The sequence below is a fragment of the Sus scrofa genome, chromosome 9 (genome assembly GCF_054392235.1).
Source record: "Sus scrofa isolate SSC_HxYL_T2T_F1_AM1 chromosome 9, Sscrofa_HxYL_maternal_Yorkshire_Landrace_v2.0, whole genome shotgun sequence".
NCBI classification, from domain to species: domain Eukaryota; kingdom Metazoa; phylum Chordata; class Mammalia; order Artiodactyla; family Suidae; genus Sus; species Sus scrofa.
In genome coordinates this window covers 108253738-108267491 of record NC_139391.1, presented here as the reverse complement: position 1 = coordinate 108267491, position 13754 = coordinate 108253738, and the positions used below count along the sequence as shown (strand labels likewise).

The 13754-nt window shown below is 43.8% G+C and overlaps 1 protein-coding gene across 14 annotated transcripts in view; it reads left to right on the top strand.

Moving 5' to 3' along the window:
• Positions 1–765: 765 nt before the first annotated feature.
• The window catches only part of SLC26A5 (solute carrier family 26 member 5), a 77552-nt gene continuing 64563 nt past the window's right edge, over positions 766–13754 (top strand). For 6 of the 14 annotated variants that reach the window (XM_084974087.1, XM_084974082.1, XM_084974085.1 and 3 more), the window contains exons 1-2: positions 766–878; positions 5430–5548. Coding sequence is in view for 2 of the 14 variants with exons in the window: in XM_084974073.1 (XP_084830199.1) it covers positions 8070–8171 (102 nt within the window). In the remaining 12 variants the exon portion in view is untranslated. Of the gene's footprint in view, positions 879–5429; positions 5549–7351; positions 7458–7999; positions 8172–13754 lie in introns of all 14 variants that reach the window. The other 8 variants (XM_084974086.1, XM_084974077.1, XM_084974084.1 and 5 more) reach the window with 3 other exon arrangements.

The window sequence follows — 13754 nt, the reverse complement described above, 5'->3', positions numbered from 1 at the left end:
GAACCAACCATAATTCTTGCTAAGATAAGGCCAGAGAAAAGGACTAATATTGAAATCATCTCTACCACTCACGTTCTTAATTTGAGCCCTCTGGCCGCGGTGCCTTCTCGAATCCTACTTATTTAGAAACAAAATAGGCTCTTTCCCTCCTTCTTCCCTCTTTCCCTCCTCTTTCATCCCTTCCTTCTTTCCATGTTCCATTTTCCCTCCATTTATATTCCTTTCTTCTAAATTGCATGTTTTGTTGCATTACTTAATAAAAACCAAAAGGTGATTTGTAAATTCTCTCTCTCGAATGTCTGGGGAAGAACCTGTCGCGCATCGCTTTGCTGCACGATAGTCAATATTTGCAGGTTAAGTGCTCATCAGAGGCAGCTCGTCGAAGCTTTAAAAAAAATTCGCTGTGTCATTCAGTCATTGGCATTGCTCCTGTGTCAATGTGAGTCTCCATAATGAGTATGTTTTTAAATATGCGTTCATCTAAAAATGAAAAAAGTTAAAATACATGTTCAGGTGTTTTCATTTGTAAATCAGTAAGCAATGTTCCCCACTTGAAGACTATGGCTTGTTTGTGTTTGCTCCACGAGTCCCATCCTTGAGGGGTTCGTGGGCCACGAGAGATGCACCGAGGTGTCGTTTCCGAGCTTTTGGGGTGCTGGACGAGCGGAGTATTGATTTCCAGCACACCTTAGAAGTTCGAGAGACCTCTGGGTGGCAGGGGTCGCGGGCGCGGGGCGGGACGGGGCGGGGCGGGCTCGCGTTACGGGTCGCGCCGGGCGCTGCGCCTCCACTGCAGGTCGGGGAGGCAGCGGCGCGGCGTCGAGGCGGCAGCGGCTCTAGGCGGCTCCGCCCAGGGCAGCGCCGGGCAGCGCCGGCCGGTGAGTACACGGGGACCGGGGCCCGGGCCAGTGAGAGAGCGCGGGTCGAGGCAGGGTCGGGGCCTAGGTAGGAGCCCGTGAGTGCCGGCGCGTGGGTGTCGGGGCCGGGGGAGGAGCGGCCGCTGCGCTCACCCCGCGCTTACCGACTGTCCCGCGGGGCCGCACTGGGCTCCCTGCGTCGCCGCCTCCCCCGGCGGGTCTACTTCCACTCTTTCTCTCGGGCTGTCTCCTTCTGCTAAATCTCCTTTCCTAAAGCGAACTGTACATTTGGCCCACGCCCTGCCGCGTCCCTAAGCCTTGGCAAGATCAAGTCTAAAGAAGCGCCTTCCTTCCCCGCCCCCCGCCGCCTCCGCGCTGCGGCGCAGGTGTTTCACCGGACTTCGCATCTCTGCTGGACGTGTGCATCCCTCGGGTTCTCACCCAACCTTCTGCTATTTACAGTTTTGTTTTCATAGGTCCTCGTGCGCCCCAGACCATTCGCAGCCTTGCCCTGCTGTGCGCAGCATCCATTCTTCCTATTCCAGCCCGTTTGTATCCCGGCCCCGCGTCGCCCTTCGCCTTCTCCCGGGGCCCGTCGCCGCGCCCTGTCTCCCCAGAGCGGGGCAGGGTTCTGCTGCTCTAACGGCCCATGTGCCCCGAGGGACGGTGAACTTCTGTGACGGGCGCTCCACCGTAATAGCGGTTCTCCCGGGATGGACTGGGAAAGCCCTGGCTTATGGTTAGTAAAATGGATCAGGAAATCCATTTGCGTGTGTGGGTGCCTCACTAGCGCGCACTCTGGCCCAGGCCCACGAGGACGCAGACACGAAACCCTGCAAGGATCTGCTGGCGGGGTGCAAGGCCACGGCCAGGCTGTACGGAAGGTGGAAAGCTTCTTTTCCTCACTCCGTGATGAGTACTGTGTATCAATCTGGTGTCTAAAATTTTAAAAGCACGGATGGAAACACAACAAAAACGGTAGTTTCGCAAAAAAAATGGCGGGTTTGAAGTGGAGAGTGAATGAGATTCAACTTTCTCTTGTCTGAAAACTGGAAACAAAGTCTGTTGTTACGTAAATATATCATTTAAGGTAAGCTTGGAAACGAAGGGGAATATGACGTATGCAGCCTTTTTGAAATGAAATTGGAAATCGGTTTTTGCCAGGCAACCCTGCCAGTTACTTCTGTGTTTTTCTTGGTTTCTGGAGACTTTTGAGTGGGGGACAAGAAGCGGAAAGGGAAATTGAAGTTAATTTGCATTAGCAAGAAACTTAGGGTGAAGAATTGCTAACTAAGGGTGCTATGGCTGATATCTTAAGTGCACTGCTGGAAAGCACTCTCGGCTGATAAGTAACACCTGAAGCCCCATTTCTGTTACGTAGCATTTTTTTTTCTCTTTAACTACTCCGAAACCATACAGAGTTACACGTTCCTCATTAATTTATGAGCGATACCAAAAGAATTGCCTCAATCTGCCAAGTATTCGAGCACCTTTCCTGCGTGAGGCACTTTGCTGAGAGCTGCAAAAGAAAGGCAGATGGAGGAACTCTCCAATTAAAACAACCACAGCAACAAGAGCAGACTAATTTATAAAGTGGAAATGCAGGTGTGCCCTGCCCTTTCAATTAAAAATCAAAAACAGTTGGGCTTTCATGCATTCGAAATGCTGTGTGTAGCCCCTGGTAGCCTAATCCTTGGGTAATTTTCCCTACTGGTGCAGATAGCCTATATTTTAATAATTCCAAAGTAAAAGGTTTTCTAGGAAATTCAGCTAAATAAGAAAATAAGCCTATTTTTCCTAGTGTTTGCATTACCATTGTGTTTAGGAAGTCAAAATCGACAAGAAAAATTAGGACATGATGATTTTCCTTTCCTTTGGTTTCAAACTAGTGAAATTTTGCTTGAAAGAGAGTCGACATGGATAAATTTAATCCTATGGTGCTTCCCAAATTTTTTGTTTTTCTGTTTTTTGCTTTGTCTTTTTAGGGCCATACCCACAGCATATGGAGCTTCCCAGGCTAGGGGTTGAATCAGAGCTGTAGCTCCCGGCCTGCACCACAGCCGAAGCAATGCCAGATCCAAGCCCCGTCTGTGACCTACACTACGGCTCATGGCAATTTAACCTGGATTCTTAACCCACTAAATAAAGCCAGGAATCAAACCTGCATCCTCATGGATGTTAGGCAAATATGTTTCCACTGAGCCATGACGGGAACTCTCCAAACTATGTGTCGTTGTGTTTTTTCTTTTTTTTCCTTTTTTTTTTTTTTTTTTTTTTGGCTGTTAATTAAATATTTATTTTTTTAGGGTTTGTTCTTTTTTTTCCATTATAGCTGCCTTACAGTATTCCGTCAGTTTTCTACTGTACAGCAGGGTGACCCAGTCAAACAAACATTCTTTTTCTCATATTATCATGCTCCATCCTAAGTGACTAGATATAGTTCGCAGTGCTATACAGCAGGATCTCATTGCTTATCCATTCCAAAGGCAATAGTTTGCATCTATTAACCCCAAATTCCCAGTCCATCCCACTCCCTCCCCCTCAGCAACCACAAGTCTATTCTCTGTGTCCATGATTTTCTTTTCTGTGGAAAGGTTCATTTGTGCCCTATATTAGATTCCAGATATAAGTGATATCATATGGTATTTGTCTTTCTTTTTCTGACTTACTTCACATAGTATGAGAGTCTCTAGTTCCATCCTTGTTGCTGCTAATGGCATTGGTTTGTTCTTTTTTATGGCTGAGTAGTATTCCATTATGTATATATACCATGTGTCTGTCGAGAGACATTTATGTTGTTTCCATGTCTTGCCTATTGTGAATAATGCCCAAACTATGTTTTATCTAAGTATATTATTATTATTATTATTTTTTTTTTTGCCATTTCTTGGGCTGCTCTCACGGCATATGGAGGTTCCCAGGCTAGGGGTTGAATCGGAGCTGTGACCACCAGCCTACGCCAAAGCCACAGCAACATGAAGGATCCGAGCCACGTCTGCAACCTACACCACAGCTCAGGGCAACGCCGGATCGTTAACCCACTGAGCAAGGCCAGGGATCAAACCCACAACCTCATGGTTCCTAGTCGGATTCGTTAACCACTGAGCCACAACGGGAACTCCTATCTAAGTATATTCTTAATCATTTGATCCCTCTTTTGGAAGAGAGTTCCAGAGGCTACTTTCATAAAACCTTTCATCTTAGATACCAGAAGCCATCAATCAAAATCACCATCTTCTGAAAACAGTTGTATTCTAGGAGACTTTTGGGAAAGGACAGGTTTTTCTTAAAATCTGGCCAAAGCTAGGGACTTCATCCCTATACAAAATGCACACACATTCTGAATGTTGATATATTTTGGAGGCTTTGTGGTGCTTCCTTAAGAACAGGACTAGTGAGGAGTTCCCGTCATGGCCCAGTGGTTAACGAATCTGACAAGGAACCCTGAGGTTGCGGGTTCAATCCCTGCCCTTGCTCAGTGGGTTAAGGATCCGGCGTTGCCCTGAGCTGTGGTGTGGGTCGCAGACGAGGCTCGGATCCTGCGTTGCTGTGGCTCTGGCATAGGCCGGTGGCTACAGCTCTGATTCGACCCCTAGCCTGGGAACCTCCATATGCCGTGAGTGCAGCCCTAGAAAAGACAAAAGACAAAAAAAAAAAAAAAAAAAAAAAAGAACAGGACTAGTGAGTAGGTGAGAGAGTAGGAAAATGGAAATGAGGCAAGGATGTGGGTAAATCCACAAAACTGTGGATATAATTTAATTAACTTTCAAATGGAATAAATACCTGGCCTTTTGAGTAAGTGCTGTCTCAACAGGATGTAATAATTGTATTATTTGTAAAAGACTAAAGACCATTAGTCCTGTTAATTTTTTGGTGGATCTGGATCAGCTTTTATCTTGAAAATTTTGCATCAGTTGTTCTTTTTCTTCTCAAGGAAAGTGTTTTTGGGATGATTTTCTCCCAACTCTGATGCCCCATTCAGGACAGTTTCTCATGTGCCAATTTTTGTACTATGGGAATAATTGCACTCAAAAATTGAGCTTGCTCACTTTCTTACACATACTAATAGTTCACTTTGGGGAAGGATATATATGTAGTTATATTTGTATGTATTTATATTATATACTTACCATGGTCAATGTGGACCACTGTGATAGCAATAGCTGTGTCTTAGCAGAGCCTTGGTCAGTATTAGGAATGAGTGGACAGCATTAAGAATATTTCGGGAGTTCCCGTCGTGGCACAGTGGTTAACAAATCCGACTAGGAACCATGAGGTTGCGGGTTCGGTCCCTGCCCTTGCTCAGTGGGTTAAGGATCCAGCATTGCCGTGAGCTGTGGTGTAGGTTGCAGATGCGGCTTGGATCCCGCATTGCTGTAGCTCTGGTGTAGGCTGGTGGCTATGGCTCTGATTCGATCCCTAGCCTGGGAACCTCCATATGCCGTGGCAGTAGCCCAAGAAATGGCAAAAAGACAAAAAAAAAAAAAAAAAAAAAAAAAAAGAAAAGAATATTTCGGACATACTCCCTTCAAAGAGCAACCACTGAATTAACTTTCCTTCTTCTACCCCCAGGGCCAAGGAGTGAGCTGTCCTTTCCCCAGCCTTCTGCCCTCCCCTGATCTAAGTTTCGCTTAGCCGCTCTGGATCTCCCATCTGGGGACCCTGCTCCTTGTGCTGCACATTGGCTCTGGGTAAGTAGAGGGCCCCCCGGAACTAGTGAAAAGGAAGACTGAGTCATAGGTGGTGATGGATTTTACCTGAACTACAGGATTCCTTAACATTTCCAGAGGCCTGCATTTCATAGCACTATCGGAAAGAAAAGGATGAGAGAGAGAATGCCAGAACCATCACAGCTTCCTCTCTTCCTTTGAGTTGGATCAGCACCAGCCTAACTGATCCTTAGGCATAAACCAGCTTTGACTTACCTTTTTCTTGAGTGACAACTAAGTAGCTGGTTACAACCCTAGAATGTCATTGATAGACATGAATTAGATTAATAAATTAATGGAGGTCATGTTTTTAATCCAAACCATGCCCTTAACTAGGTATGTGATCTTGGGCAAGTGTCAGGTCAGTTAAATTATTTGGACCTTAATTTCTTTATGTATAAAATGAGGGCATCAAATGGGATCAGTGCTTCTCAACTACTACTGTATAGTTCCATGCATTTGATCAGCTAAAGAATTTATTTAAAATATGCATTGGAGTTATTGCTGTGGCACAGTGGGTTAATGATCTGGCTTGTCTCTGTGGTATGACAAGTTCGATCCCCAGCCCAGTGGGTTGAAGATCCTGCATTACTGCAGCTGTGGCAGGTGCAACTTGGATTTGATCCCTGGCCCAGAGCTTCCATATACCTTGGGTGCGGCCAAAAAAGGAAAAGAAAAAAAAATGTTTGTGCACTGGGTCAGAGATTCTAATTTTAATTGAACTGGGGCAGGCCCAGACATCTCTATTTTTCAAAAGTCCCTCCACCCTACAGGAAACACTAATGTCTAGTCAAGATTGAGAACCACTGGCTTAAACCCTAAAAACTGATTCGAAGATTGTGTCACCTAGGAGTTCCCACTGTGGTTCAGTGGGTTAAGGACCCAGTAGTGTCTCCATGAGGGTACAGGTTTGATCCCTGGCCTCGTTCAGCAGGTTAAGCATCCGGGGTTGCCGTGAGCTGTGGTGTTGGTCTCAGACTCGGCTCAGATCCTGAGTTATTGTGGCTGTGGCGTAGGCTGGCAGCTATAGCTCCCATTCAGCCCCTTGCCCAGGAACTTACATATGCCACAGGTGTGGCCCTTAAAAGAAAAAAAAGTCACCTAAAGATAGAAAAGCAGTCCCAAAAATCTGTTTCATGCATAGCTTGGCCCAGCATTAGGTACCCTCCATAGTAACCAAGCCTACACATGGCTTTTGAAGAAGCGATCCAACATCTATTCAGGGAAGAGACTGCACCTCTCGCCAGTGCAATAGTCCCACGATGCTTTATGGGGTCTCGGCACCTGTCCTGAATGAGGTGTAACCCTGCCCATCTAACACAATTAGCCATTCCTGAAGGTCCCCAGAGATGATTATCTCCAGCTCGATATCCGGGGCAGTGTTCACTAGCCTATCGAAAGTCTCTCCTAGAGGTGATCTCCGACTTTGTGGGGTTGGGGAGAAGGTGTCAGCAAGGGTTAAAGATGATCACACTGATCATTGCTGAAATGTGAGCTTCTGTGTCCAAACTGAGATAAAAAAAAAAAAAAAGGATCCTCACACCTTCTCAAGTAGTTATAGGCTATCGAGTTACCAGAACTAGGATAGGAGAGGGAAAAAAAGAGCACGTTGTTGACCTTCACTCGCTTGTTGCTGTTACCTTGTAAATGCCGTGGATGTTCATACTTTGAAAATTATTCTTAGATTTAGAGATAGACGTTATGAAATTGTAATCCATGAGATTATTCCTATTTATCCTACCCCTTTTTTTCCTCCCACGGCCCTTTGTATCCCAAAACATTTAGAAGAAGGGGAAAAAAACTGAGTGTGTGTGACTGTCAGGTCAGCAAAGAGAAACAGGCATGAGCTGACAAAAGATGGAAAGGCCGTGAGGAGGAAACGTAGAATAAGGTAAGAAGGCCTATGGATGGCAAGGAGCTACACTTCCTTTCTTTCTTTTCTCTCTGCTGTTGGTCTTTGAGCTGTGGCACTTTCTAAAGTTTAGGCACATTGTATTCCACCTGCTACATGTTGGTAAACGTGGGCTTGTGGCCCACGATCCGTGCGTATCCCCTGAACCTTCCAGGCATGGTGATGGAGTGTTGTCTTATAGGCAGATTGGCAGCCTAGACACACCTGGTTGAATTGGGCATTGGATAGAAATGCAAATCAAAACTGCAGTGAGGTACACCTCACAGTGAGGTACCACCTCAGAATGGCCATCACTAACAAGTCAACAAATAACAAATGCTGGAGAGGGTGTGGAGAAAAAGATACCCTCTTCCACTGTTGGTGGGAATGTGAATTGGTACAACCACTATGGAAAACAGTATTGAGGTATCTCAGAAAACTAAATAGAGAACTACCATATGGCCCAGCAATCCCACTCTTGGGCATATATCTAAACAAAGCTTTCCTTGAAAAAGACACATGCATCCCTGTGTTCACAGCAGTACTGTTCACAATAGCCAAGACATGGAAACAACCTAAATGTCCATCGACAGATGAATGGATTAGGAAGATATGGTACATATACACAATGGAATATTACTCAGCCTTAAAAAAGACAAACTAATGCCATTTGCAGCAACATGGATGGATCTAGAGATTCTCATAATAAGTGAGGTAAGCCAGAAAGAAAAAAAACGTATGATATCACTTATTTATAGAATCTAAAATATGGAACAGATGATCCTATCTGAAAATAATAAATGAACAAAAAACAGAAACAGATCATGACCAAGAAGAGCAGACCTGGGGTTTGGGGGAGGCGGGGGGAGAAGGGGGAGAGAGTGGGATGGATGGGCATTTGGGGTTTTATGGATGCAGACTTGTTATATTTGGAATGCAAGGGCACTGAGATCCTGCTGTACAGCATGGGGAAATGAGTGGGATTAGGTCACTTTGTTGTACAACAGAATTTGACGAAACATTGTAAATCAACTACACTTTAATAAAAAAAAATGCAGCATTGGCCAATCCCAGAACCTGACATAATCCTAAATGATGTCTTAGGTTGGGGAGCTCTTTACCTTTGTGTCTCAGAGGAACTGCCCTTACCTGATGTCAGAAATCTAGTGGAGAACTACAGACCCAACGCAGCCCTCACCTCTCCCTCCACCTGGAGCTGGCCGCACTCGCTCAGGAAAAATGCTAAAATTGGATTCATTGTACATGTTTCTTGCTAGTCACTGTTCCCAAAGAGTTAGTGGAATGGAGCACATGCTATTTGGTTATGTCATAATTTATTTGTTTTCTACTTCCTGAAATGAATTAAGATAGGAATAAATATACTAGAAGATGGTTTCATCATAACTTTAACTTCATTAAATCTAATGAAAAACTTAATTATTGCTAAACTCAACCAGTTATGTGTTTCTATATAGGCACTTGTCCTCCCATAAATCTAATTTTTTTTTATTATTTTCCCACTGTACAGCAAGGGGGTCAGGTCATCCTTAGATGTATCCATTGCAGTTACAGTTTTTTCCCCCACCCTTTCTTCTGTTGCGACATGAGTATCTAGACATAGTTCTCAATGCTATTCAGCAGGATCTCCTTATAAATCTATTCTAGGTTGTGTCTGATAAGCCCAAGCTCCCGATCCCTCCCACTCCCTCCCCCTCCCATCAGGCAACCACAAGTCTCTTCTCCAAGTCCATGATTTTCTTTTCTGAGGAGATGTTCATTTGTGCTGGATATTAGATTCCAGTTATAAGTGATATCATATGGTATTTGTCTTTGTCTTTCTGGCTCATTTCACTCAGGATGAGATTCTCTAGTTCCATCCATGTTGCTGCAAATGGCATTATGTCATCCTTTTTTATGGCTGAGTAGTATTCCATTGTGTATATATACCACCTCTTCCGAATCCAGTCATCTGTCGATGGACATTTGGATTGTTTCCATGTCCTGGCTATTGTGAATAGGGCTGCAATGAACATGCGGGTGCATGTGTCTCTTTTAAGTAGAGCTTTGTCTGGATAGATGCCCAAGAGTGGGATTGCAGGGTCATATGGAAGTTCTATGTATAGATTTCTAAGGTATCTCCAAACTGTTCTCCATAGTGGCTGTACCAGTTTACATTCCCACCAGCAGTGCAGGAGGGTTCCCTTTTCTCCACAGCCCCTCCAGCACTTGTTATTTGTGGATTTATTAATGATGGCCATTCTGACTGGTGTGAGGTGGTATCTCATGGTAGTTTTGATTTGCATTTCTCTTATAATCAGCCATAAATCTAATTTTTGAAGATAGTAAAAATAGCCAGGGTTGTTCTAGCTTTTAGGATTATCATTAATTTACCTTTTAATCTCTACTTCCTCAAAACAATTAAATGTTGCAAGCTAATGAGAAGTAATGTTTCCTATTAATCCTAATTTTCAATTTTATTTTTTAAAGTATAGTTGATTTAAAATGTTGTACAAATTTCTGCTATATAGCAAAGTGACCCAGTCATACATATTTATACATTATTTCTCTCATATTCCATCATGTTCTGTCCCAAGAGAATGGATATAGTTCCCTGTGCTATACAGTAGGACCTCATTGCTTATCCATTCTAAATATAATAGTCTGCATCTATTAACCCCAGACTCCCAGTCTGCCCAACTTGCTCCCCCTCAGCAACCACAAGTCTGTTCTCTCTGTGAGTCTGTTTTGTAGATAGGTTCATTTGTACCATATTTTAGATTTCACATATAAGTGATATCATATGGCATTTATCTTTCTCTTTCTGACTTCGCTTAGTATGAGGATCTCTAGCTACATCCATGTCGCTACAAAATGTCATTATCTCATTCTTTTTTATGGCTGAGTAGTATTCCATTGTATATACATACTGCATTTTCTTAATCCATTCATCTGTCGATGGAAATTTAGATTGCTTCCATGTCCTGGCCGTTGTGAATAGTGCTGCTATGAACATAGAGGTGCATGTATCTTTTTAAATCATAGTTTTGGGGCTGCTGGATCATAGGTTAGTTCCGTATTTAGTTTTCTAAGGAACCTTCATACTGTTTTTCATACTGGTTGTACCAGTTTACATTCCCACCAGCAGTTAAGGAGGGTTCCCTTTTCTCCATACTCTCTCCAGCGTTTTGTTACTTGTAGACTTAGTAATGATGGCCATTCTGACTGGTGTGAGGTGGTACCTCATTGTAGCTTTGATTTGAAGAGAAATGATAACATTTTCTTAACTAGTCTCTGTCTTATTGAACACTCGAACAACAATCTCCAAAGCCAGCAGGAGTTTTCATGTCTTCCTTCTTCAACTCAGCCGTTTAATGAATATCTCATGATTCCTACTATGTACCTGTCCTCATATAGCTTTCATTTTTGTGACGGGAGGAGGGAAGACAAAAAAATAAAGAATTAAAATGCAGTGTAGGTTAGATGGTGATACATGTAGTGGAGAAAAATAAAGCTGGGAAGAAGGCAGTGAAGGAATTGCATGGGCAATATTTAAAATAAGGTGGCCCGCAAAGGTGGTAAAAAAAAAAAATAGTGAAGATTTCTGAGAGGGAGCTTTCTGGCCGACACAAAGGTCCTGAGGCAGGTGGGCACCCAGCATCTTCACAAAACAGCAGGGAGGTCCATGTGGTTGGAGCAGAGTGATGAAGGGAAAGTAGAAGGAAATGAAATGAATAAAGAAATTGGTGGCTGTGGGGGGGCGTTTGGGAGGGTAGAGCCCTTATAGGGCCCTTTCAGTGGGATGCTTGTCAGGTGAAAGGAAGAGGTTTCTTATAGTTTAGTCAAAATAAAAGACACCCTGCCATCTCCATTTTTTCTCTATTCCTCCCTCTGGATGTTCCCCAATGTTTCTTTTTCTCAGCCTGTGTCCCTTCTTTCCCTGTGGTTCCATTATCCCAAAGCTGGCTCTGGCCTGGGATTCAGTCTCCTGATCTTTGCTTTCTTGATGCCCTGAAGATGTGGCTTGCCTTTCCTTTTTAAGAATTTGCCGCTAGTCACTAAATAAAAACTCTGAGTACCAAAACCAACAATCATGAAAGAAATTAATAAACTTAGATAAAATATACTCTTGTTTTATATTGTAACCTAGACACAAAGCAGATGCACTGTTGGCAGATGGAATTTAGCCTATGTGTTTTGTTGGGTCTGCACGTGATTTTATAAAAGTTTGTGTTGGTTTCCAACATGTAAAAATTAAGAAAGTTTTGGAGTTCCCGTTGTGGCACAGCGGAAATGAATCCGACTAGGAACCATGAGGTTGCGGGTTCGATCCCTGGCCTCACTCAGTGGGTTAAGGATCTGGCGTTGCCATGAGCTGTGGTGTAGGTCTCAGAGGCGGCTCGGATCTGGTGTTGCTATCTATGGCTGTGGGTGTGGCCCTAAAAAGGCAAAAGACAAAAAAAAAAATTTAAGAAAGTTTTCATTAAAATACAGTTTCAAGTTCTTAAAAATTGGATGTTCTAATTATATGAAGTACTGAAATATAGGCAAAACTAATCTATGGTGAGAGAAATCAGAACTGAGGTTGCCTAACATGGGAGTGTGGCAGGGATTAACTGGGGAGGGTACACCAGGGGAAATTCTGAATGATGAGAAGGTCCTGTGCGCAGTAGTCTGAAATACATGGTAAAAGGCACTAAACTCTTCACTAATCTGTGCAGTTCTCTATATGTCAGGCGAACCTCATGGTGAAGTTTAAAATGGAGCCAGCATTCGTTGAGAGCTGGCCAGGGCTGACCACTCTGGGCTTGGCACGTGCTGCCAGGTTTGGCACAGACGCACCTGGTTCACTGCAGTTGTCATTACTGACCTGGCCCTTCTGGGTGGTATTGGTGTGTGATTCCTGCAGCAGTGGTTTAGTTTCATTTATCAATGGGAAACAAATCAGAAGAGGCCTGATGTGTTTAATTGGCAGGGGAGAAATTAGTGCTCGCCTCCGAGGGTTACATGTGGAGCCATGTAAGAAAAATATAAACCCCGTGGCTCGGATCAGTCAAGGATTTCACCTACATCCCTCTCTCAAATGTTGGTATTCTCCCTCTGGGATTCTCAGAGGTCTCTGAACATAGCCCACTTTTCCTGTCAAATGCAAGGTTCTCCTGTTTCTGCAGATGCCTCCTCTGAGAGGATAAGAAAAAGTACCTTTCACTCCTGTTATCAGCATTTTATTATGTTTGTGTTGGAGTTCCCATCGTGGCTTAGGTTAAGAACCCAACATGGTGTCTGTGAGGGCATGGGCTCGATCACTGGCCTTGCTCAGTGGGTTAAGGATCTGGCGTTGCCACAAGGTTGCAGACGTGGCTCAGATGTGGCATTCCTGTGGCTGTGGCATAGGTCCCAGTTGTAGCTCTGAATCAACCCCTAGCCCAGGAACTTCCATACGTCACAGGTGTGGCCCTAAAAAGAAGAAAAAAAGAAAGAAAATAATAGTGTCTATTGTGGAAATCCTATAAAGTAGAGATAAAGAGGCAAAATTATCCACAATTCTGAACATAACCTCTGTTTACCATTTTTTGATAAATGCCTTCAAATTCTTCTCCATGCATCTCTATATTTTATATTCCATGTGTTTACTATATACACACAGGCACACAGTCACCCAACTTGCAAAATGAAAAAAATACAGACTAAAGACGATAAAACTAACTAAGCATGGGCATTTGTCTTCCCTCTATGCTGTAATTCTTCTTAAATGGCTCTAATGTTATACAAATAACAGGAATATCCCTGAAGAGAATGAGATAGCAAAATGTTTAGAGGCAAGTTACTGATGAAACAGAACCAAGAACTGGTGCAGGAAGGGTCACCAGGGGAGGGAGAGTGACCTTCTAGAAGGAGGCTGTGAGCATGGAGTCAGCAAGGACAGAGAGCAGACACGGGCAGGGGACCTGAAAGCAGAGAGACTGATGGAAAGTCTTTATGTCAGACTGGTGATAGGAGTTTGGCATTGTAGAAAGAAATCCTTTCTCTTTCTGGCATTTGGAAAGAGGGTGGGCCCTCTCCTCAAGGCCAGTTCTTGCCTCCTCATCCTAAAGGTAAGCTCAAGATCAAAGAGCCTACCCTGCTGTACAGCACCTCCTAATCACCATTCCATTCAGGAAGGGATCCTATCCTGGAAACATTTGCATACATGACAGTGGAGGAAAGCGACCCCAACTAACCAGAAAAGTCAATGAAGACTGATTTGTTTTTTAAAAGAGTATATATAAAGCCAAGAATAACCTGACATATAAAGGAGCA